The 24,984-nt window shown below is 41.5% G+C and overlaps 1 protein-coding gene and 1 non-coding gene across 2 annotated transcripts in view; both read right to left on the bottom strand.

The window, feature by feature from the left end:
- Positions 1 to 24,984, bottom strand: part of SV2C (synaptic vesicle glycoprotein 2C) — a 231,303-nt gene that overhangs the window by 94,514 nt on the left and 111,805 nt on the right. The window contains exon 4 of the mRNA XM_045495986.1: positions 14,018 to 14,169. Within this exon, the coding sequence (XP_045351942.1) occupies positions 14,018 to 14,169 (152 nt within the window). The remainder of the gene's footprint in view (positions 1 to 14,017; positions 14,170 to 24,984) is intronic.
- Positions 12,729 to 12,857, bottom strand: LOC123582136. The gene has a single exon (XR_006704227.1). It is a non-coding gene; the product is annotated as a small nucleolar RNA SNORA38 (small nucleolar RNA).

The raw sequence follows: 24,984 nt of genomic DNA, 5'->3' as shown, positions 1-24,984 counted from the left end.
TTCACTGCAAGATACAAGGGATCTTTTTGGTGATGGAAGTTTTTTGTATCTTGATTAAGGTGGTCGTTACCTAACTGTGTACCTTTGTCAAATCTCATCACTTAAAATTGACTTATTTCATTGTATGTTATATTCATTTGCTACTGTTCTGGAAAAAGTTACCACACACTCACCAGCTTAAAAGTCACACGAATGTATTATCTTACAGTCCTGCAGGTCAGAAGTCCAAAATGGATCTCACTGCCCTAAAGGCAGTGTCCGCAGGCCTGCCTTTCCTACAGAGTCTCTGGATGAGAATATGTTTCCTTACCTTTTCCAGTTTCCTGAGGCCTCCCACATTCCTTAGTTCATGGCCCCCTTCTTCTATCTTTAAAGCAAATAACATCAAACTGAGTACTGCCCATGCTGCCACTTCTCTGATGCTCTCTTCCCCAATCCAGCTTCTGCTTTCAAAGGCCCTTGTGATTAGGTAGGGCCTGCCAGAAAATGCAGGGTAATCATCCTATTTGAAGGACAGCTCATTAGCAACCTTAATTCCATCTACAACCTTGATTCACCTTTACCATGTAAACTCTTATATTCCCAGGTTCTGAGGGTTAGGGTGTGGACATCTTTGGAGGCCACTATTTGGTGTACCACACATGAAAATTATACCTCTATAAAAATAAATTTAAAAATTGGTAATTAAAAATTGGAGGTACTTCATATCACTCTCCAGAATTCCGCTTTCTCCTGGTCAGATCTGGCCTCAGTAGTTACATGGCTACATCTGTTGCAGCTGAATGGCTGCCAGCCTTTACAGACAGCATGGACGCTCTCATTTGCCTCAGTTTCCTCTGTTGTCTGTTTCATCCTTTCACATTACCTGCCTGGTCACTATTGGCCACCTCAGTCTTGAACTGTTAAGTCAAATGAAACCAGGGCTCTGACTTTTCATGACTCAGCCTCCCTTCTTGCCTGAGTTTTCCCCAACCCTCTGCCTAACCCATGGGGCTGGTGTGTTCCCTCCAACTAACTTGTAACATTTGTATGTTAAAGAACAGTTGGAACTCAAAGTGGCCCTAGCAAGGCTGAACTGCCAAATCCGCCACAGTATTTCAGAAAGGGGCACTTTGAACCTGTAGGCTGAAGCAAGAACGATGAGAAGCCACACTTGATTTGGGGGGTCTTCACTGTTACCCCAAACCAGATGTTTCTTTATATTCCCACCTTAGCCTAGAAGCTAAGGGCCAGTCACAGAGTAGATGCCCCGCAAAAATGTTGCTACATCCAAAGTATAGTGCTACACCTCATCAAATAATTTAAATGAATGCCCAATATCTATTAGTTTAACAGTAATGAAGGCAACATCCTAGGATCCACTTCGTTGTGGGATAATTTAGACTTAGACAGGAAAAAACATATTGGTTCCATGACCTTCAACCAATTTCCCAACCCTTGCCAGCCAATCACCTCATGAAGATATGCTTTCAGTTGTTTAGAAGACTGGGTGAGGGAATGTGCAAATGGCTGAGACAGCTCATCTCTTCACTATGACTGAATCACACAACATGCTAGAGCATCTTCTTGTCAGCAGGACAGTTCATTTGATGCAGATCTATGGTAACCAGCTCACTCTGCTCTGGCCCACAGTGTTTTCTGTTGCCATACTTTGCCTCCTTTAATTTTGCCAAATTTAGAGCTTGGCCACTGCCATCTCCTGGTACACAGTTCTCAGGCTGTTTTCCAACCTCTTTGTGGGTGTCCTGCCCCAGCCTCATGACCGCTGTTTGTCTTGTACATTATACACTGTGACAGGCAACACAGCCAAAGAGCTCACTGAAGAGTGAGCAGGAGAAGGAAGAATAGTGGACAATATAATTCAATTGGTCCTCAGGTGCAGATATGTTCCAGTGTTATAAAGAAGACCAGACACTTCCTAAAGAAGCAGCACCTTCCAAACCTGAGGAGGAACCCTTTAAGAATCACTCAGTTGCATAATTAGATTCCCCCCATTATGCTTTCAACCTCAAACTCTGTCTTATTTAACCATCTATGCTTCTAAGTCTCCATTCTAGGCATTAATTGTGCATCTAATGGAATTATATAGGTATCCTAAGTGTGGTCCAGTTGTGCTGAATGACCACAGATGCCACACCATGGGTCTTTAACAGGGATTGTCTTGGGACCCTCTAAAAGCAACTCAGACCATATGTAAGCTCAATTTTGACAGAGACAGCTATATAAAATGTAGATACTAAGTCAGCCCATAAGAGAATAGGAACTTCCAGGTCATTCAGCACGAATGCCTCTGATGTGAAGATTAAAGTTTGGTTTACTTCTTATAAATGAAAGAATATTGCACCTATAAAAAACAGATGGGCAGCTCTACACCCTTTCATCTTAACCATCTGGGCAAGGGGAGGGAACATACCTTTTGGGGACCTCGCTATGCATACGAAGATAAGTTATGTCCAGGTTCTGTAGCTTGTACCCTAAGATATCAGGGAAGCCTTCTCCTTCTCTCCACAACACTGTAAATATCTCTTGCCCTCTATGCCAGTTCAATATTATTGATGGAAATCCAGGAAATGGTCACATGCTCAAACAAGGATCATTTTATGTCCTTCCAGGTGAAAGTTAATTTAGAAGCACTGCAATTAGTTACCAAGACTTGGTAATGATGTTAATTGTGAGTCTTGGATAAAGGATCTAATTAGGTTAATGATGAATTCAGCCCAGCAAGGGTATTTTTGGAATGGTTCTTTTAAAGGAAATACACATGCACATGCATTTTCTCTAGTTCAGAACATTCAAATGTTTAGGGAAATGAGATGGGGAGTTCTTATGAAACCATAAAGATATCATAAGATCTTATTTAAGAGAGAAAAGAGATCAGTATTGCAGAGTTAAATTTCTAATAGGTATCTAACAAGAAAAACTCTAGAGGAAATTCATAACTTTCAATGCCTTCAAAGGGTAAGTGGGTAAGGATATGTTTCTGATGATTGGAAGGTCCTCTGTTTGCTAAAACCACAGTGGATAGTGCTATGAAATGAACTGTGTCCCCAAATTCATATATTAAAGCCCTAATGCCCAATGTGACCATATCTGGAGAAAAGGTTTCTAGGAAGTAACTGAGGTAATAAGGGTTCATCTCCAATTGAACACAAGAAAAAAGAAATCTCTGTCTCTCTGCCACATTGATGACACAACAGGAAGATGGCCAGGAAGAGAGCCCTCAACCAGAAACCAAACCAGCTGCCACCTTGATCTTGGACTTCCCAACCTTGAGAACTGTGAGAAAATAAATTTTGGCAAGGAAAACGGGGTGGGCAAGGCAGTTGGATTCCTGGAGGAAGGAGACAAGCCATTGAAGTCGCATGCTGTGGGGGAGGGGGAGAGAGAAGACTTAATGCAGTCTTTGAAAGAAACACAAATATCAGATAAAGACTGATGAAGTTGTGGGTTATGAGACACATGATGCACAACCTCTTCTGTCTTTTATGACATTTTCAGTAAGGTAGTTTTTAGATGACTGAATTCTGAGTGCAAATGGTTTTTCTTATGGCAAAGGCTGGAGGCATAGGTCTTTCAATGCTTGCCAAGGGGTTATGACAGCTATCCAGATAGGTGAGGGGTGGACTGCATATGCACACTGTAGAGACCATCAGAAGACTTCCAAACAACCCTCTGCTCTTTGAGTACATTTCTTAGCTTTGTTGTGTCTGGAGGACATTTTGAAGAAGAGAAAATCAGAAGACTGGTTCTAATTTCTAATATTCCATTTTCTTTGTCACTTTGGGAGATGAGAAACTTTCTATGCAGCAGGTTCACCATTCAACAAATGGGAATAACACTGTTGCTTTTGTTCCTAAAATTATTGTAATAAATAAGATGATATATATAAACACCTTTCAAAAAAAAGCATTACTAATTTTGTTTTTTCTTTTCTTTTGAAGTAACTATGGTTACAGAAACTTGCACGATAATACAGGGAGATCCCGTGTACTCTTCACCCAATTTCCCTCAATGGTTAGAAATGCTTAGACCTCAAATAACTATAGGATAATATCAAAAGCAGGAAACTGACAGCGGGATCACGTGTGTGTGTAGTTCTATGTCATTTTGTCATACGTGTGGATTTATATAACCACCTCCACAATCAAGACAAACACTATTCCATCAACTCAAAGATCCCCCAGGGGCTACCCTATGTAATCACCCCTGCTCCCCTTCTCCTCACCCCTTCTAACCGTTAACTTTTTCTCCAGTTTGATATTTGTCATTTCCAGAACATTATGTACGTATACCTTTTGAGGTTAGCTAATTTTTAACTCAGCAAAATGCCCCTGAGCCCTATTCAAGCTCTTGTATCAAGTTCCTTTTGTTGCTGAATAGTAGCATTCTGTGGTAATCTAGGACATTTTGGTTGTTCTGGTTTGGAGCTCTTGCCAAAAAAAAAAACGTGTTATGAGCAATTATATATAAGTTTTTGCGTGGATATAAATGTTCATTTCTCTGGGGTAAATGCCTAGGAGTGCAATTGTAGGTCATATGTTAGGTGTGTTTAAGTGTTGTTGTTGTTGTTGTTAAGAAACTGCCCAACTATATTCCAGAGAGGCTGCACTATTTTGCGTTCCCACCAACAATGCATGAAACATGTAGTGTCTCTACATGCTCACCAGAATCTGGTATTGCCACTCATTTGTGACATACATTTTTTATACTAGCAAATGTTTTCACTGTTTGTTCTCAAGGCACACCTTAAAGTCAACAGCTCTTGGAGTAGGTTATCCATACCTATAGTAAGTGAAACCAACTTTTCTGGTTTTATTTATTATAGATATAGGTGCTTTTATCTCTACTGGAGATCAAGTACTCCAGGATTCATGGAAGATCTAGTCCAGTGATTAGGCTGGGATTCACATTTGCTTTGGGAAAGACCCAGAGGTTTAGTCAACTGTAATCTGAGGATGAAGATGTCTGGTCTGCTAAAATACCTCAGAGGATTCACATAGGATAGGGCTCCCTCTAGTTTTGTGCCTAATTTTCTTGTAACCAACATGTAAAGGCCACACTAGCCCAAACTGTACCCACCCTCATATGGACGCAGATTCTCCTCTCTGGCACACATGATTGTATGCTAAGTGCCTTAACTGAATTAGGGCCTTAAGATACCTTGTCTATAATGTCACTTTTTGATAGTCATGACTTTCTAACAGCAGGTGGTGCCCCTGAGGATTCTATCTTGCATAGAAATCTCCATGATCTTTGAAAAACAATTAAACCGCTATCAAAGCTCCTTGGTGCAGTGGAAACTGAAGCTGTGTACTTTGAGCTAATTTCTCTTAGAAATTAGCTGGGGTTTTTGGGTCTGGGTGCTAAAATTTTGAGTTTGTTGACTGACCATGCCAGCCATCTAAGGAACAATACTCTTGGCTCCTGCCATTTCCTGAGCCTGGTGCTCTAGCCTTCCTGACCATTCTGTGAGCTAATCAATAGCCTTCTAATAAATTCCTGTTCTGGTTAAGTTAGCCAGAGTTGCTTTCCATTATTTGCATCTAAAAACCAATACAGAAGGGCCATACAAAAATTTTAGATTATGAACCACATGGATATTTCTAAAGGATTTTCCAGAGAAAGAATGAAATGGTACAGCAGAGATGGATAGTTGTCTCCCCAAATCCACTCTATCTGATCTGTGTTCTGTCTGCTGCTTGGTACAGAAGACTACGATACACTTCCAAGACTCCCTTGCAGCTAGGAATGGTCACGTGCTGAAGTTCTGGCTAATGAGATTTAAGTGGATTTGTGTGGGACTTCCAGGGAGAATTTTTTTGTAAAGTAGGCTTCACAACCAGTGCAGAACACAATGAGGGGTGTGAACTCATGACTCTGAGATCAAGACCTGGGCTGAGGTCAAGAGTTGGACACTTAACCAACTAAGCCACACAGGTGCCCCTGACCCAGGGAGATTTTTAATGGTAGCACAGGCATAGCCTATAGATCCTTCCTGATTTATGCTGCCTAGAATGTGGACCTGCTAGTCGGAATGTGCTAAGAATGGCAGATAAAGGGAATTTTGAGATAAGAGGAATTGGGCCTTTGATGGATGCAACTACCATCCCAGCACTGGACAGCTCCAATCCGGTCTTCTTTTAGTATAAAACAAGCTTACATCTTGTTCATGCCTGTGTTAATTTGTTTTTTCTTAAAAAATTTTTTTTAATGTTTATTTATTTTTGAGAGAGAGACAGAGCGCAAGCGCAGGAGGGGTAGAGAGAGAGGGAGACACAGAATCCCTAGCAGGCTCCAGGCTCTAAGCTGTCAGCACAGAGCCCAATGCGGGGCTCGAACTTACCAACTGCGAGATCATGACCTGAGCCGAAGTTGGACACTTAACTGACTGAGCCACCCAGGTACCTGTGTTTTTTTTTTTTTTTTCTTTTATATCCAGTCAATCCTCATCTTTCTTCCCCCTCCAGTCAATCCTAATCTTAACTAACATAGGTGGTAAAGAATGGAATGTGGGATTCTGGGAGAACCCATAGTCCAATGGTTTCCTAGGATTCAAGAGAAAGAATGAGTTGACTTCCAGCTTCTATGTGCATATCTACTTAAAAATTATGGTAGCTATTAGACCTGATGTTGTTACTTAATATGATAATACATTTTGATAACAATTGGTTTCATTTACAATCCTACTTACTTCATTTTCTGCGTTTAAAAGCATCATTCTGAGAGGAACATTCTTCAGGTTTCACCTGACTGCCTGAGTCTTCAGCCAGCAGCCTCAGCAGGACGCACCCCCACAGTTCTTCACGCCAACACATGAGCAGGAAAACCGTCATAGGTTTAAAGCCCATTTCTCTAAGACTCTGTGTGTAAGATCAATGTGCCTGGCATAATGTCTGGGACATAGAAGGCTCTCGACAAGTGACTGCTGTCCCTTCCCTTTCTAAGGAGCTTGAATGGAAGCATGAAGACCTGAGCACCATGGTAACTGGCTTAATGCACAACAGAAGAGGTGGCTCCTGTGAGTTCATCATGCATACCTCAAAGGGCAGAGTGAGACTGTGCATAATTCTCCATTACTCAAGGATGGAGACATATCTTTTAGATCTGCAGCAGGGGCTGGGGTGGGTGGCAGGTGGGGGAGCTGGTCCTACCCGACAAACATGTTTCCCCAGGTGATGCACTGAGCATGAGGAGAGAGACAGGAGGGCTGAGGATGGGAGAGCCTGTGGCTATGTCTAAGAAGGCTTCTGAAACCCATAAACAATGAAACATACTCACTAAGAACATAGTCATATGCTTAAACTATGAGACTGCCTCATGTCCATTTCTTAAGCTCTTAAATAAAGACTTTATTATTATGGGGGTTGATGTATGCCTCTAATGCATAGGGAAAACTGAGCCACAGAGTGAAGGAAATCGAAGCTCAAAGGTCATTTTGTTGAAATCAAAGATCAGATGGGTTCTAAATTGGACAAATTAAGAAATGCTACTGGTATCCATTGATGTACCAAGTTGATTCCTCCTACATGTCTTATTCACACATTTGAGCATAAAATCTTTAGCCCCATGACATTCAATGAAGTTCGGCAAAGGTAGGCATCAGGGCTTGGGGCCACTCGGCACCTACCTGTTCTGGCTGGACTGGAAAGTGGGACCCAGCTGTCACTGTAGCCCTCCCCTGCCACCCTGGAGTGGGTGCAGAATACTTGGCATGCCTCTCAAGCTCTGTTCCTGTACACTTCCCCTTCTTATCCACCTCTACAGCCTTCAAATCACAAGCACAGAGTGAGAAACTATGGTTAGGAAAGGGGAGCAAGCTCCTTTTACTAGTCTAGTTCCTTCTTCATACCCTTCCCTCAACGTTAGCCCCACCTGTGGAAAAGAAGAAAAAAAGCCCCATTTCCATTTAATGAACATGTGTATCAGGCACTGTGTGGTAACCACTTTTTGTACATAGTCCTTGAATAGAGCAACACTATGGGGTATTATGCCTGCTTTAGAGATAAAGAAACTGAGGACCAGACAGCCCAACTAACTGTCCTAAAAGTGACAAAACTAGAGAATGGCACAGCCTGCTTGGAACCAGGGCATGTCTTATATCTAACCCCATGCCGGTAACCACTCTGCTGACTGCCGGTGAGCGGAGTGTAGGACACTTTGCCACCGAGGTGGACCTGGGGTCTGCTGCAGTCCCTGTAACCCACAGGGCTGGCTGGCATTTATGCCAGCCAATTAGGACAGTCAGGCTCTTGTTCTTCCTACCTGGCAAGAGTGGCCCCAAGGCTTTAAGGTGGATCTTTGTATAGTATATGTTCTTCAAATATTAAATCATCCAACAAGTGAATGAATGGAAGATTTGGATTCATTGGTTTCCAGGTAATGTAGGTTTTCCAGTATTATTTTTTCCTTGATTCTATCTTAATTTTTTCCTATTTTTTTCTTTCCTCTGACTCCTCTGATCTCCTCACCCTCTAGGTGAGGTTTATTTGTTTCACATACTTTACTACCTCACTCTCCCTCTTTTCCTGTAGCTCTGAGTTCTTGCCAGGATGTGTTGACAGAGTCTGGGTATCCAATGTAGATGAACCTGACAGCAATAAGAGCTACCTTTTTTTCAATGTTTATTTATTTGTTTTGAGAGAGAGAGAGAGCAAGGTGGGAGAGGAGCGGAGGGAGAGAGGGAGAGAGAGAGAGAGAGAGTGAGAGAGAATCCCAAGCAAACTCCACACTGTCAGCACAGAGCCCAATGTGGGTCTCAAACTCATGAACCGTGAGATTATGACTTGAGCCAAAACCAAGAGTCAGACTTTTAACTGACTGAGCCACCCAGGTGCCCCAGAGCTACCACTTTTTGAGCACTAATCATGCTCTAACATGGGGTTCTAACATGATCATCAACCTTGACCCCTACCATGATGCTGACCAGAAAGTGGGGCGGGAAGAGACTCAACAGCTTGACAAAGCTCACACCCAGAAGCAGTACAGCTGAGAGGCTCCAGATCAGCACTCACTCTCCACCTTTCCCTTGGCCACAGTGCCTTTCCGCTTGTGAACAAAACATACATACCCCTGCCTGTTTCCTTCTTCAGGCAGACAGCCATTCAACTATACTGCGCCCCCTTCACCCAGTTTCATCGTTAAGGAGAAGAAATGGATTAGCTTCACATATCTCTTAACTAAAGGAAGTAGGGACACCTCGGTAGTCAGAACGTCAGGAATATGTGCTTTTAAGCCCAGACATCTCACTGTGGCTGGGGGGGGGGGGGGGAGAAGGAGTGGGCCTGGGCATTACGGAGCCCCCAGCTTGGCTCTGGGGGGTGTGCAGGGAAGGTGGTGAGACGGAGGCTATGGGGCCGTTCCAGTGCTGAGTGCAGCCCACGTGCTCCAGGCTTTAAGAGCTGAGGCATTTTGTGCTGAACAGAGAGCCTTCCCACTTAGCTAATTGAATGTCCTTGCTGCACACTGTCAGGCGGCTCAGCAGGGGACAAACCTCATCTGATGTGCATGCAAATTTAAAAGAGAAAAAGATGACCGAGGGTTTAATGGAGCAGACAGCGCTGCAATCCCACAGCAACTCCAAAGCCCGGGCCTCAATGCGAGCTCTCAGCCTGAGAGGGAAAGTGCTGTGATTCAGCAACCCGCCTGATTTTCCCCAAAGGCACTTGAGGCTTCCATTAAATGCTTAGGTGTCCTGATTACTGAGAGAGGGGAGGCTGAAGAAAAAATCTCATACTTGTGCTATTTTTTCTCTCACGGAGAGCCCCGAAGCTACTGAGTGGAAGGAGCTGGTCACAGGGGAGGTGGCCGGCAGGAAAGGTGATGCCATCCAAGCACTCTGCCTTCTCAGGGCCTTGTCAGAGTGGGCAAGGTAATTTTATGTTGGGAAACTTCAGATGGTGATGACTGTCTGCAGGGAAATCTTCAACCTGGCAGCAGGGACGTGAAGTTCAAGCACCATCATTATCCGATGCTAGTACAGAAACTAGATGGATTCCTCTGTCCATCACCAAACCCTGGCCACAGCCCACATGGTAATCATCAGCCCTAGCAGCAGTCCAACCCCCCTTTCTGGTGTTGTCTAACTTCATAAGAATCCTTCCAGATTTCCTTTCCCATCCAGTCAAGTCCTGCTTTGCATAAGAAGCTTGTCTGGAGTCAGAGTTCAAGTCTCCTGGCATCAGGTGCAGGGCTTTGTGCAGTGACCCCTCTGCCAAAAAAAAAAAAAAGCAGAAAGGCAACACCACAGACACCTTCTTATCTCCATCGTTTATTATTTGAATTACTTGCAGTGTGGACGCCAGGTTTTGATTCCTTCCCTCTAGCGCAAATCCTATTACTGGTGTGAGAAGGGCCAGAATCTGGCTCTGAGTCATGTTATTTTGCTCCCAAATTCCTCCCCTGCTGGGTGAAAACTCCTTACAGCACACAGGTGGTGGTGCTCAGAGGTCTCCTAAATGAAGGATGATGGAGGGGCAGGACCCACATGCTCTCATTTCCCTATGGGCTGCGACATCATTTTATGCAATGCAGAATTTCACAGGGAAAAGAGAAACCTTTTTATTTTTTCAGAATCTGCAAGGGAAATAGATGCCTTAACACCCCTTGTCTATTTGAAGTAAAATAAAAAGATGTGGCATTGAGAAGAAGACATATCAAGATGTCAAAGTTGCTTTTTAAGTGATTCTAAGCCTCATGGATAGGAAAGGCCTTCACCTTGGATGAAACCAACAACACGGAAACCTAAACACCCACTGAATAAGTCAACCGTGCCGGTCAGGCTCACTCTTCTCTTTGCTCCCATGTGCAGCCCTCCCTATACATACATGATGAAGTCCCAGGGGCTTCCGAGATCATCCACAGGGAGAGGCAGGGAGCTGCAGAATCTCAAACGTGACTGCAGAGAACCACCTGGGGGCTTTGAAAACCACCCATGCTGAGTCCCCAGCCCAGACAACTGAATTCAAATGATCTGGCGTAGGACCCAAGCATGGGTATTTTCAGGGGGTTAGGGAAGAGGTAAACTTTTAGTTAAGCGTTTTTATAAAAAAAAAAAAACTGTAACATCCATATAGTGATGTACACAAATCTTAAGTACCCAGCCTAATGCATTTTTATAAATGAATACCCCTGAAACACCATCCCCCACATCAAGATACAAAACATCATCATCCCCTAGGAGCACAGAATTTTTAAAACTAAGTTCTTTTATTTTGAAATAATGAAAACTCTTCAAATTGCAGGCATGCAACAATGAACTCAGCAAGCATATTTAAAAATCTCCCCTGTTGATTCTAATATACAGACAGCTTGATTGCAATAATTGTTTTTGCCACATTTCTGGCCATGGAAAGCCTTCAATAAAGCATGGGCATAAGGTTTTAGTATTCTGTTTCTGATTTCTTAACCAGGTCATTATTTCTCAAGGTTCCTTTAACATATAAATTAATTTCAGCCTCAGATACATTTGATTTTGTTGTATTGTGATTGGTTTTTTTTGTAATTTTTTTATCAATTGTTTATGATTCACCACTTCAGCTCTTTCCAGTTATGTATGGACTAGGTAGCCTTTTTTTGCTATAAAAAAGAAAACCTTATGTGTACTTGAGAAAAATAAAGGTGGGATTATACCCATTTTCTGTAGGGTAGCCACTAACTGATGGTTGGCAAGGCTGGAGGCAAAATTTGGAGCCCTCCATGGCTTAAGGGTTGGGATGCGTGAAAGGCAAGAGTCTGAGGAACTAAATACCTGGTGAGGAAAAACAAACAAAAGCAATCATGCCCAGGTCTGGTGGAAATATGGGAACTACAGAAGCCCTACTGACTTGCAAGTTTAGAAAGGCCAGCAGGAGAAATTCTGCCATACGATGGGGAAGGGGACCAGGAAGGAGACACCAAAAACCCAGGAGTCAAGGAGCTGTGCTGCCATCAGAGGCTGAGATGCAAGGCTGGCCTTGGAAGGAATCCAGCTGCAGAGTGAAATCACCAGCAGTAATTCTCTGCGTGAGCACCTGGAGAGGCCAAGCAGTAGGGTTGCAACCAAGTCCACCTGGATGAGGCACTTTTTAAAAATTGGTACAAAGGTTGCGTATGCATAAAGAGCCTGAAGGAGCAAGGTTGGGTAAAGCTGGACTCTGCACAGGCTCTGTATCTCCTTTTTATCTCCTTACACATAGTTCCTAAGAAGCAATTCTTTATGTGGCAGTGAAGCGGCTTTTCCTTTGCAAACAGCCAGCTGAGTGGGGCGGGAGCTAGATGTCTTCCTACAGGGGCAAGTTCTGGGGGTGGCTGAGGTCTTCAGGGCCCAGACAAAGGAGGAGAATCATCTAGAATTCCTTGGATGGTGGCAGAAAACGAGCCTTCAGGTGGACCTGGGTAACTACCTGTATGAGGGCATTTCTGGCCCAGAAGCAACCAGAGTGTAAGAAAGGAAAACTCATCACTTGAGCTTGGCAGGCCACACTCAACTTAAGTGTGAAGCAAAGAAAAGTTCTCTTTGGCCAAGTAACCAATTCCTTATATCTTTTTTTCCTTTTATTTCTTTTTTCTTTTTCTTTTTCTTTTCTTTTTTTTTCTTTTTTCTTTTTCTGTTTCCTTCCTCTTCTTCTTCTTCTTCTTCTTCTTCTTCTTCTTCTTCTTCTTCTTCTTCTTCTTCTTCTTCTTCGTCTTCCTCCTCCTCGTCCTCCTCGTCCTCCTCGTCCTCCTCCTCCTCCTCCTCCTTTTTTTTCCTTCTCTGTTGGATGGTTGATATTGAGCCTGCAGGGAGCAAACTGGCCCCACTTCTCCAAGTCCACATTTCTTTTCCTCCAGTTCTTACGTGTCCAAAGACAGGGAACTACAGACATGCTTTTGTAGGAAGGTTTTATGTTTTTGCTGTCATTGTTATATACAATTTTGATTTGCATTTAAGTTTTTAGGTTTATTAAAATAAAGAGTGTGACAAACCTGAATTTTGTAATGCAGTATATTAAAATAAATTACAATGCATTTTAATACTAAAATCTACATCTTGTCTGTGAGTTTAGCAATGAATCAAATTCACAGAAGGTTGTTCCCTAACAGAACTATGCTTTATAATGAAAAATTGCTCTGTTCTAAAACAAAAGCAGAAAAAAAGAAAATGATCAAAAAGTGAATTTCTGAAATCTAATTTTTAGCTGATGATCGATTCAATTTTAGGTTGAACAAAAGAGTGAGTTTTTGAAGTCACATGCCATTTATTTTATACAGTATTCATATTTTGCAAACTTCAACCTGTTTGCTCTCTCTTACACACAAACACACATGCACACACACACACACATATAACCAGAACACCTCCCTTCCTCTTTTCCTTATATATGGAATTTGATTCCTGGATTCTGTGAACCTCTCCCTGCATTTCACTGTTTGTAGATGAAGCAACTGGAAGTTTCTGGCTTTCAAGCAGGACAACACTGCTCAGAAACATGAGGCCTTCAGGTATTCAGAGGTGGTAGGAAGAAGTGCTTAGGGAGAAACTGAGGAGGGGATCCTGGCAGCAAGGACAGGAGAATCACATCTTAAATTCTCAGAGGGTCCATGAGAAGACAGGATTCTTCCTGTTCTCATCTGAGTTATGAGCTGCCAGAAGAGGCAGGGATAACATGGGGCTAAGCTTTGGACTGGACCCAGAGGGGACGAATAAAGGTAGTTGTATGTGCCTGATGTATATGACAGTCCCCAAAACAATTGAAGTCATGTTGCCTTATATGCTGATTGAGATCTCTGTCTCCTTACACGTCCATTGGGGTGGGGATGCCAGAGTTGATAGCACATAGAAAGCAAATGAAAGTGATTACTTTAAAAACAGCAAAATGCATAGTCCTCCCTTATACAGGACTCTGTACGGGGGGGAAAAAATCCTAGGTATCACAAAAGGGAAAGACTTGATTATGACAGTGTTGTCCTCAAACCAGCATCTACAAGAGAGGGAAGGGATGGAATGGAATCTGAAGTAAAATAAGGTGCCTGCCCAGCCCACGTAAGGCCAGCCTCTTACCGTAATGTGGGATGATAGCCCAAGCCATGGCAGAGGCGTAGATCCCACCAATCATCCAGAACATGCAGAGCCAGCTCAGATGCTCACCCCGCTTCTCTCGGGCCAGCACTTCAGCAAAGTAGGAGAACACAGTGGGAATGGCTCCTCCAATCCTGCCAACAGGTACAGAAAATACAAGAAATCAGAGCCAGTACAGCCACGTGAGATGCAAAGTGCAGAACCAAAGCAAGCTCTGACAGCACATGCTCTCTCTCTATCCCAGCATATCAAGCAATGTATATTTTCTATCATTTTGTAATTTTAACACTATAATCTCTGTTTAATATAGGTTTATTATCCCTCCAGAACCTGCAATTAAGTAATGTCACCAAAAGGTGGCAGTGGTGCCCTAGTCATGTGGTTTCTAGAGCTTCCCTTGTTCAAGATTATGACGGGTTTTCTGCTCAGGGTTGAACGTTCTACATATTTGCCAGAATTACAGCATTTGATACAATCTAGTGAGTATTTTAATTAACACATTTAAAAAAAGAGATACTATGATAAGTTCTACCCATGACGTGGTGACTTTGGAAAGAGCTTCAAACACTTCTGGGAGGCTGGCTGTAACTGTACTTACTCACTGCTACACTGTGGCAGCTGGTACTGCAGCCCAATCAGGCCGCTGTGTTGATGGCCACAGGCTCAATGGGGTTGCGTCCTAGACTGTTCTGGTCTCAGTAGGTTTCAGATTTCAGTAGAACCCAGTAGATAGATTTCACCGCTGCATGAGTACACGTGTAGGTGCACTGGTAGAATCAAATAAGGGGCTGCTGGTTTCAATACTAATAGAAGGGAGTACAATGCTTCCTTCCAGTGGGGCAATTATAAGAGATGCTGACTGAGCTCTAGAGAGATGACATGAGCAGCGACTTCCATTCAGGCTAAGTGCTCTCTAGTGAGTGTATATGGAATAAATATTTTGTTCATTCTAGGAAGATAGGCCATAAATCTTATCAGAGTTTCAAATAGGTCTTGACCCCCTAAGTTTTAAAACCACTGCCTCAGAAAGTAGGGTTATGGGAAAACATTACTATCATTCTAAACAGTAATATTAACTCTTTTATTTTATTTTATTTTATTTTATTTATTTTATTTTATTTTAGAAAGAGAGAGCATGTAAGCAGGGGAGAGATGCAGAAAGAGAGGGAGAGAGAGAGAGAGAGAGAGAGAGAGAGAGAAAGAGAGAATCCCATGCAGGCACAATGCTCAGCATGGACCCTAATGCAGGGCTCGATCCCACCACCCGAGGATCATGACCTGAGGTGAAATCAAGAGTCAGACACTCAACTGACTGAGCCACCCAGGCGGCACCCCTATGAATTCTTAAAATCAATATTTTTTAAATGATGTACAATAATAGATATAAACAAATTGTAGAGAAAACACTTAGCAATACAGTTTTAAAAATATGTGCTGATTCCTTTATGTTCAGATTTCTGTAAGGTAAATTGCTATTGACATTTCACATCAAGGAAGAGAACATGCATTTATCCATTTAGCAGTAACTAATTTCCTCAGAGCCTTTGATATGATAAAGAAGTATTGGCAATGACTTTAGCAAATGAAATTTAGAGAAAGGCCTTATCTGTAGCAAACTGGATGTACCAAACAAATCGCAAGATTCATAATGTCATTCTGCATCAAACAGTAGGTCAAAATATGGCACTGCTTCATGCATTTGTCCCTGCTTAAAGTGACGTGGAAGTTATCTACTGTTAGATGTGGGCAGACCACTCAGGTCAGTGCCTTTCAGTCTGTGGGCTACAGAATTAACTAAGTAGCTATAAGCTACTAACATTTAAAAATTACAATAGAGATGAAAATAGTTCAGGGCAACTCAAGTAATAAGGATAAGTATCATTTCATGAAACTTTTTCTTCATTATGAACATGTTTATAATGTAGAATGTATATACATTTATGCATATATATATGTGTGTGTGCCTACATATACATTTATATATAAAATAAATATATATGTATGTAAGTGTATAACGGGCTGCAATGTGTTTCTTAGTAGGAACTCTTATTCAAATGGTTTAAAAATCACTAGCTTAAACAGAGCTACCCTGTGATCTAGCAATTGTACTATTATGTATTTACCCAAAGGATACAAAAATACAGATTCAAAGGGGTATTTGAATCTGCACCCCAGTGTTTACAGCAGCATTGTCAACAATAGCCAAACTATAGACAGAGCCCGAATGTCCTTCAACTGACGGATGGATAAAGACGAGGGTGGTATGTATTTACAAAGGAATATTACTCAGACATCCAAGAGAATGAAATCTTGCCATTGCTATGATATGGATGGAGCTAGAATGTATTATGCTAAGTGAAATAAATCCATCAGAGAAAGAAAAATACCATGATTTCACTCACGTGCAGAATTTAAGAAACAAAACAGATAAGCACATGGGAAGGAGGGGGAAGAGAAGACAGGGAAATAAACCACAGGAGACTCTTAATGATAGAGAACAAACTGAGGGTTGATGGAGGGAAGTGGGTAGGGGATGGGCTAGATGGGTGATGGAAACTAAGGAGGCATTTATTGTGATGAGCACTGGGTGTTATATGTAAGTGATGGATCACTGAATTCTACTCTTGAAACCAATATTGCACTGTATGTTAACTAACCCAAATTTAAATCAAAAAAAGGAAAAAGAAATTCGATGCTGGAAGCAGGGAAGTTGTTGAATGGTGGACTTCCACTTTCTACTTTAAACACTTCCTCATTACCTGAAATACTTTTTTTTAAAAAAAGAGCATGCACTGCTTTTATAATTAACATTCTCATTTAAAAAAAAAATCAAAAGGATGAAAAACAAATTAACGAATAAATAAAAGAATGTTTCTATGCAAAAAAAGAAATGTATTCTGAAGTATCCAGAAGTTGCTGGATTTCCCCCTACTTCCTTGCCTTCCACAGGCTGTTGCTCCTGCTTGGACTATATTACTTTTTGGGGACTACTTATTTGAAGATTCGATTTAACAATCACTTTCTCAGGGAGCCTTCCCTGAATTTTAAAAATTCGACAAAGTTTCTGAACAGATTTAAAGTGGTTTCATTATAACACACAGTTTCGGTAGGAAATAAAATGGCCGTGTCATCAATCACTTAACACTACTCCTTTTAAATTTGATGTGAAGGACCCGTTTCTCTGCACCATAAAGTCCCAGGCCCCTAATCTATGCCTTCACTTTGCAATGTATAAAGAGTCTCGGTTTTTATTGACTTTTCACATCCTAATTAATGTTTCATCAGGATTCTGGACATTCCATATGGAAGAGCTATAACTCACATTTCATGAAGGAACAACTGAATGTTAAGATATGCCAGGCCAGGGGCGCCTGGGTGGCGCAGTCGGTTAAGCGTCCGACTTCAGCCAGGTCACGATCTCGCGGTCCGTGAGTTCGAGCCCCGCGTCGGGCTCTGGGCTGATGGCTCAGAGCCTGGAGCCTGTTTCCGATTCTGTGTCTCCCTCTCTCTCTGCCCCTCCCCCGTTCATGCTCTGTCTCTGTCCCAAAAATAAATAAAACGTTGAAAAAAAAAATTAAAAAAAAAAAAAAAGATATGCCAGGCCACTCTGAACCAAGATAAACGTACTCCAGGGTGACTAAAATGGCAAGCGGAAAACAGTAAACTTGCCTGTTAGTTTTAAACAAATTACTGTTGCATAAGAGAATACCAACTTTTGGGGGCACATGAGCAATCCAGGTGCTTTTGATTCAATGCCTCTTTTTAAGGTGGTTATTTTTGCATGGATGTCTCTCAATATCTGTATGCAAAGCAGACTGCAAGGAACTCTAATATCAATAGATAGATGAGTCTGAAGAATGAGAGAGGGAGTCTATTCAAATCCTTTGCAAAGTTCTTCAGATTCAGAGACCTACAAAACAATCCAAGCATTCACACTTCCTACTGTGGGCTGATCATCCATTTTAGGGAAAATATCACTCCTCCTGTTACTATCATGTCCTTTAAGCAGAAAAAAAAAACCCCATTAGAGCATGTGGTAATGTTAACTGTTACTCGTATTTCATACTCCATCAGAGGTCTTAAACATTATTCACATCAGAGTGAAGGTTCCCTGAAGGTGAGGACTATATTCCACTCATCTTTGAATCCCCATTACCTGGCCCACTGGACATGCACTAAGTGTTCCTCAGAAGAGCTGTATTTCATGAAGCCTCTCTGCTGATGGAGGTGCCACTCCAAACCTTCTGGAGAAACTTGTTCTGATGACCTAAACATCTCCCATGAATTAAAAGATACATCTTATGTTTTGGGTCAGTACAACCATAAGAGAAGTCATGGGTGCTGGGATGGAAGTTCTGATAGCAATAAAGTCCCCACAGAGCTCCTGAAATTACTGCATATCTGAGTTTCCATGGTCACCTCTTGACTAGGTCCCCTGGTGAAAAGAGTCGCTTGGAACCTCTGGGCATAAGACACTGTGCAATCCTCTTGGGCACTCTGGGAGCTTCAAAATACCTTGGTACCTTTCAGAAAAGTGCTGCAGAATGCTAGAATTACCAACAACAATACAAGTTTAGGTAAGAGAGAAAGCACAAGTGTTCATGTCTTACAATATGATTTTGTTCTTGGAAGTGTTGAGGATAAGAAAAAGCTGTTCCCCTTCCTTTTTTATAAGTAAAAAAAATAAATAAAGAAAGAAAAGAAAGAAAATTTTTCATTATTACTCTGTATCAATAGTTCAATATTTTGTGTGAGGGGCTAATGTATTTCTTTAATTGTTTTATTGTATCAAGATACAGTTTCTGAGAATACATGAGAACATAACAAATATTTAAATGGAAGTTCTCAAATTCCCATGTATCAGCTGCTGTTAAATACAGTTGGTTGTGTTCACCAGTCTCTCAACAGACATTCGGCAATGTCTGGATACATTTCTAGTTGTTCACAACTCAGGAGGTGCTATTGGCATATAGTAAGTAGAGGCCAGGGATGCTGCTAAGAATCCTAAAATACACAAGCCAGTTACTCACAACAAAGAATTATCCATTCCAAAATATTAATAGTGTTGAGGTTGAGAAACTCTTGTAATGGGGATTTAATGAAATGATAACTTGTTTTATACTAAAAATCCATAAGATAAGGCATGAAATGGTTATCTTTTACATTATCTGATGTGCAATACATTTCTAAATCCAGTTAGCATGGAGACCTTTTTTTTTTTTTTTTTTTTTTTTGAGAGAGAGACAGAGAGCACGTGCACACTTGAGCACGTAAGCATGAGCAGGGGAGGGGCAGAGAGAATCCCAAGCATGCTCCGTGCTTGTCAGTGCAGAGCCTGATCCACGGCTCAATCCCATGAACTGTGAGATGATGACCTGAGCTGAAATTAAGAGTCAGATGTTCAACCAACTGAGTCACCCAGATGCCCCCTTTGTATTGTTCATTATATAATGGTCAATTAACTACTGTTGAAGTTTTCTCAAATTCATATTTGATGGCATGTTTACATAAATGAAGCAATCAGATCAAGATGGTTTATAAAGACTTTTTCTCAGGATCAGATATTGAATCTATTTTATTAGCTGTCAAAAAGGGTCAAATCTTAATTATATTTGGGAATAGGAGGCTTAGAGGGAATAATAATTCAAATCCACACTCTATATAGGTGGAATATTAGCCAGATTAAAACAAAATTAAATTGACACAGCTGAAAGAGTTGATATTTGGAATTTCAGAGTTGGAGTTATTCTTAAGAAATAGTAATTAATGTTGGGTTTTTACAACTTTAATTATAGAAATATAAGGAAACTGGGGCACCTGGGTGGCTCAGTCAGCTAGGCGTCCGACTTTGGCTCGGGTCATGATCTCATGGTTCTTGGGTTCTAGCCCCACGTGGGGCTCTGTGTTGACAGCTTGGATCCTGGAGCCTGCTTTGGATTCTGTGTCTCCCTCTCTCTCTGCCCTTCCTCCATTTGCGCTCTGTCTCTGTCTCTCTCTATCTCAAAAATAAACACTCAAAAATTAAACAAAAAAAAAAAAAAGAAGTATAAAGAAGCTAAAAAAAACTGTGTTAAAACACATTCTAGAATAAGTTGGGACCACTCTCCAACCCCATTCTACACGCATGTGTGCCCACATCTATGAGCGTACACACACACACATACACACACACACATACACACGCACCCCACCTCAAAAGGTCTACATATGACTCAATACCAGGCATCTTGTGAATATCATGAAACATATTAATTTTCCTCAATAATCTAAGGCAAATTCATGAGCGGGATATTGTATACGGCAAAGGGTGTGTCAGCTTTACAGACAAAATATCTCCTCTGTCGGGAATATGAGACACATAAGTTAAGTCAGTTTAGCACAGCAGGATGAAAGAGAATGCCAAATATTAATGTCTGCACAAACTTCACTGAGAAACTGAGAAGCCTGATGATCTTAAGGCTGCAAATTTCACAGCCTTACCTCATACTAGTCCAGTTCAGACGGCAGCTATGGTAGATTATGTTGGTCCCTGTACCTCATCATACTGGCTTAGGCTGGCTACTGAGGCAAAGATAGGGAAGAGTTCAGGGTTTTGCAATAAAAGAGGGAGGCTATGGATAAAAAGAGTAATTGTACTTAAAATGGCTTGAAATATGACAGTTTAGAGGAAAAATTATGGAATGTCTGATGAGTTCTTGTCCTGAGGAGGGATTCTATTGAGTAATTCTGTTCTGCTCTAATTCCCCAGTAAGCATGTAACAAAGAATAATTTCATTCTAACTTATTTCACCATGTGATTGTCAAGTGGTCCTTCACCTCAATCTTCCATCTTCCATTTCCACTGGGAAATGGGGCATTAGGTGAGGAAAGAATTCAGGAGGAAGTTTAATATGCACTGTAAAGTCACATGCTCCATACTGATAATATGCAGAGGGCGAAGTCTACCCGAGCTGACTCTGACAGCTTTTACTAAGATGGGTATTATGGGCTTATAAAAAGAATACTGAATGGTGAAGTCTATACTGGGTATAGTTTATACAATTACAAGAAAGTTGCATGAAAATATCCTTTTAATCCTCACTCAGAATCAACAAAAAATGGAAATCAACGACACTGAACTGCCAGGCAAATTGCACAGCAATTCAGAACCAATTCATTATGCTTTATTGAATTGGACCCAGAAATAAACAATTAAAGCAGCAGTCCTGAAGAAGGACTTTTCAGTGACTTCCTTTTCATGAAAGCAAACAGACTACTACAGAGGCTTAGAGAAAAGAATACAGATCTAATGGTTTCTGAATGGACTGGGTTCACACAGAAAATGAGATTGCTGCATCAATTAGAAAGCACCTGTTCATTACGAGTACTCAAGGTAGAAACAGGAGAACACTTACTGGTAACCGAACCAGTCATCAAATCAAGAATGGGAATCTCCCATACCCAAGGGCAGTGCTAAAGGATGTGTGGTTTGGGTACCTCTAGTTTTCCACTCTCCAAAGCCACAGATTTAAACAAAAACTCATATTCTTTGATATGGGCAGTTGTTATTTTCTCAATATTATGTAAAGTATGGATAGAATAACTGGTAGAAAACTTGACTATTTTAAAAAATATTGAGATGTAAATATCTAATTTGGATAAAAGATGTGTTTCTAAGAAAACAGCTTCAGTACAACTCTCTTAGCCTTCTTTGCAATCAGGTTGCTACCCTAAGCCCCCGAACCTATAGCATCCACAGCAGCACAGATACTATGCCGGGGGGCGGGGGGGAAGGGACGGGGAGGTGTAGCCGTAGATCAGGATGCTAATGCTGTCTTGAAAAACAAAATTAATCTAGTTCTGGAAAGAACTGGAAGAACACCTTCCAGGACCACCTAAACAGTGTCATGAATAAAGGCGGTGACGAACACTACGATGATCTGTAAGAAGTGACGACAAAACACGTGGACTTCTCCAGTCACGTGCTGTGTGCATCCAGTCATCCACTCCTCCACTCACCCTCTCCCCAAGCTACCATTTTACCTGTCCTCCACCCCACCCCCTCCAGCCAGACTCTGGGCGAAGCACATCACGGTTGCTGGAGGTACAGGTGTGAGGAACATAAGTCCCTGCCCTCAAGGAGCTGGCAGAGTCTTTTCTAAAGAGCACATATGCGGGGGCGCCTGGGTGGCTCAGTCGGTTAAGCGGCTGACTTCGGCTCAGGTCATGATCTCGCGGTCCGTGAGTTAGAGCCCCGCGTCGGGCTCTGTGCTGACAGCTCAGAGCCTGGAGCCTGCTTCAGATTCTGTGTCTCCCTCTCTCTCTGACCCTCCCCCGTTCATGCTCTGTCTCTCCCTGTCTCAACAAAAAATAAACGTTAAAAAAAAAAAAAAAGAATTTAAATAAAAGAGCACATATGGCTAATTTCTCACAATTATGCATTGTAAGTCTGGAAGGTCTTTTGCTCTATTACATCTTTCTTGGGATCAACAGAACCTTTGCCAAAGAGCAACTGGGAAATAAGTGTCCAGAAGGTCAACCTTTATGTTGGAAATTCTCATATAAGCCGTTGTCTAAGATAGTGCCTTCCAAAAGAAGTATCATGTGAGCCACATATATCACTTTAAATTTTCTAGAAAAGATATTAAGACAAAGAGGAAAACAATCAGTTGAAGTTAGTTTTAATATATATTCATTTAACTCAATATATGTTCAAATATTATCATTTTAACCTGTAATCCATATACGAATTATTAATGAGGTATTTGCACCCTTTTATATGTGCTAAGTCTTTGAAACCAGTGTTATGCATTTTGCATTTACAGCACGTCTCAATCTGGCTGCATTTCAAGTGCTTGGTAGTTACATGCTGCCCGTTGGACAACACAGGCCTAAGAAAACAATGACTTACTGTTCACAATCCAGGTGTGTGATTACTTTTGGATCAAAAGTAATTTAATCTGTTGCCTCATCTTTCACAGTAGCACAGTTCTCCATACTGATTCTCTGGGTCAGAAACCTTTCTGAATTGATTTGTTCAAAATGTTTAGTTAGTGTCTATCATGTACTGGGCACTGTGTCATATGAAATCAGAGACACTTCTCATTGAATCCGAGACAGCACAGCCTGCTGGTATAAACGTGGATTCTGGAGCCAGACTGCCTGTGTACGACTACATAACTTGCTATGTGACCTTGGACGGTTATTTAACCTCTCTGTGCCTCAATTTCCCTATCTAGAAAATGGGTAGAATAAAGGCTATCTTTTTCATAGGGTCACCACGAGGTTTAAGGGAGTCAATATTATAAGTGCTTAACATAGCATCTCTTGTAGGGCAAGCACATACAGGCATTTGATAAAACACATTTTAAGAGTTTCGCAAATTTTGAAATGAGTCTGCATTTTTCAAATATGAGAAGGAAATAAAATGTATCTTAAGAGAAAGACTACTTTAAGGGGAGAACCTTATACAGTTCAGAATGAGACTAAAACTCAGAAGACCTGAGGATCTAGTGAACATTTGGAAGCTGCTTAATCTATCTGTGCCACTAGCTTCTAATTAAAAAAAAAAAAAAAAAAGCATAATATTTTTGCATACCTACTTATTAAAAATGTTGTGGGAATAAATGAGATGCTCAGTATAAAACACTGAAGAATTCCAGTTAGTGGGGATCATTTCTACAAAGCGAAGGTATTCTGGTTCTAATGCAGTTAATAGAGGGATATTGAAAGTAGCTCTGAAGTATGCATTTGTGAGGCTCCGTTTGCAGAAGGAGTAATGGTATTTGTTCACTCTGATACATAGACACACAGAAATTTCATTTTGATTCTGTTGCTGTTATATTTTCCTCCTGACCTTTATGCCAGGCCCTCGGTGAGAAGCTCCCAACTCTGACATTGCCCAGCATTTGAAGCATTACAATTCCCATAATTAACAGTGACTGGAAACAAATAATTTAATTCTGGGGCAAATGAAAATGAATCAGTGGTGTCAACTCCATTTCCTCTCTTCCTAATTTTCTGTAACAAAAGAGGAGAGGGAAGCGTCTATTCCCTGGTGTGAGATTCACTTAGGAAAGTGAGAGACAGATGAATAATTGGTGATGCCCTATTCCTCATTCTCACTGTTGTCTCCAGCTAGAAAATCATTCTTTGTACTGAATAAATATTTAAAGTCACACAAAATACAGCAGCTGGACATATTTATGTTTCTAACAAAATATACTCATGACTTGGTGTGGGAAATTAAGAGGAAAGCACATTTAAAGGCAATAAAACCACAAACTCAGGTAGACCTCAGGCTAAATGAAGTAATCCTTCCCAGTCTGCCTTATCTGCAGAGATAGGAATGTAACACAGTGCTGTCGATGCTTCAGCAATGAAATAAGACAGAGCAGCTGGCAAACAGTGGCATTTGCAATAAAATCAACATGAAGGTATCTTGACCTTGGATTCAGAATGCAGTTTACTTATGTACAGAGTTGCTAGTTCAAAAGGACTAAGTTGTAACTTCAGTCCTAGCTGTGTCTTCCTGGTTCCATCACTGAACCAAAATCTGCAAAATGAAGGCTCTGCCTATGACCCAGAAATTCTCTTCCTCCTCTGCAATCCCTAGTGTGTGGAACTGGTGGACAGGTGCTAGACCAATGTGGAGATTCTTTCAGTAACGATATCTATTCCAATTATGCATTCTGGAACTGGGAAATGACCATAGGATGGATTCAGTGGGTACCGTGGGTCCCGCTTTGAGACGGACCTGAGCTACAGCTCCATGATCTCCCAAGCACCATAAGCCCCTACTCTGACTGGTGAACCTCAGTGACAGTTTGGATCTCCTGGAATTAGTGTCACTTCAGAGACAGTGCCTAGTAAGCCCCCTCCCCCCAAAGTCTGATTATCTCCTTTCCCCTCAGCAGTGTAACCCTGGCAAAAGGCCGTAAGTCTCTTGGGGAAGGCTGAGTGAAAGATTA

This window comes from Leopardus geoffroyi, chromosome A1 (assembly GCF_018350155.1).
Source record: "Leopardus geoffroyi isolate Oge1 chromosome A1, O.geoffroyi_Oge1_pat1.0, whole genome shotgun sequence".
Taxonomy (NCBI): Eukaryota; Metazoa; Chordata; class Mammalia; order Carnivora; family Felidae; genus Leopardus; species Leopardus geoffroyi.
This window is presented reverse-complemented; position numbering and strand designations above follow the sequence as displayed.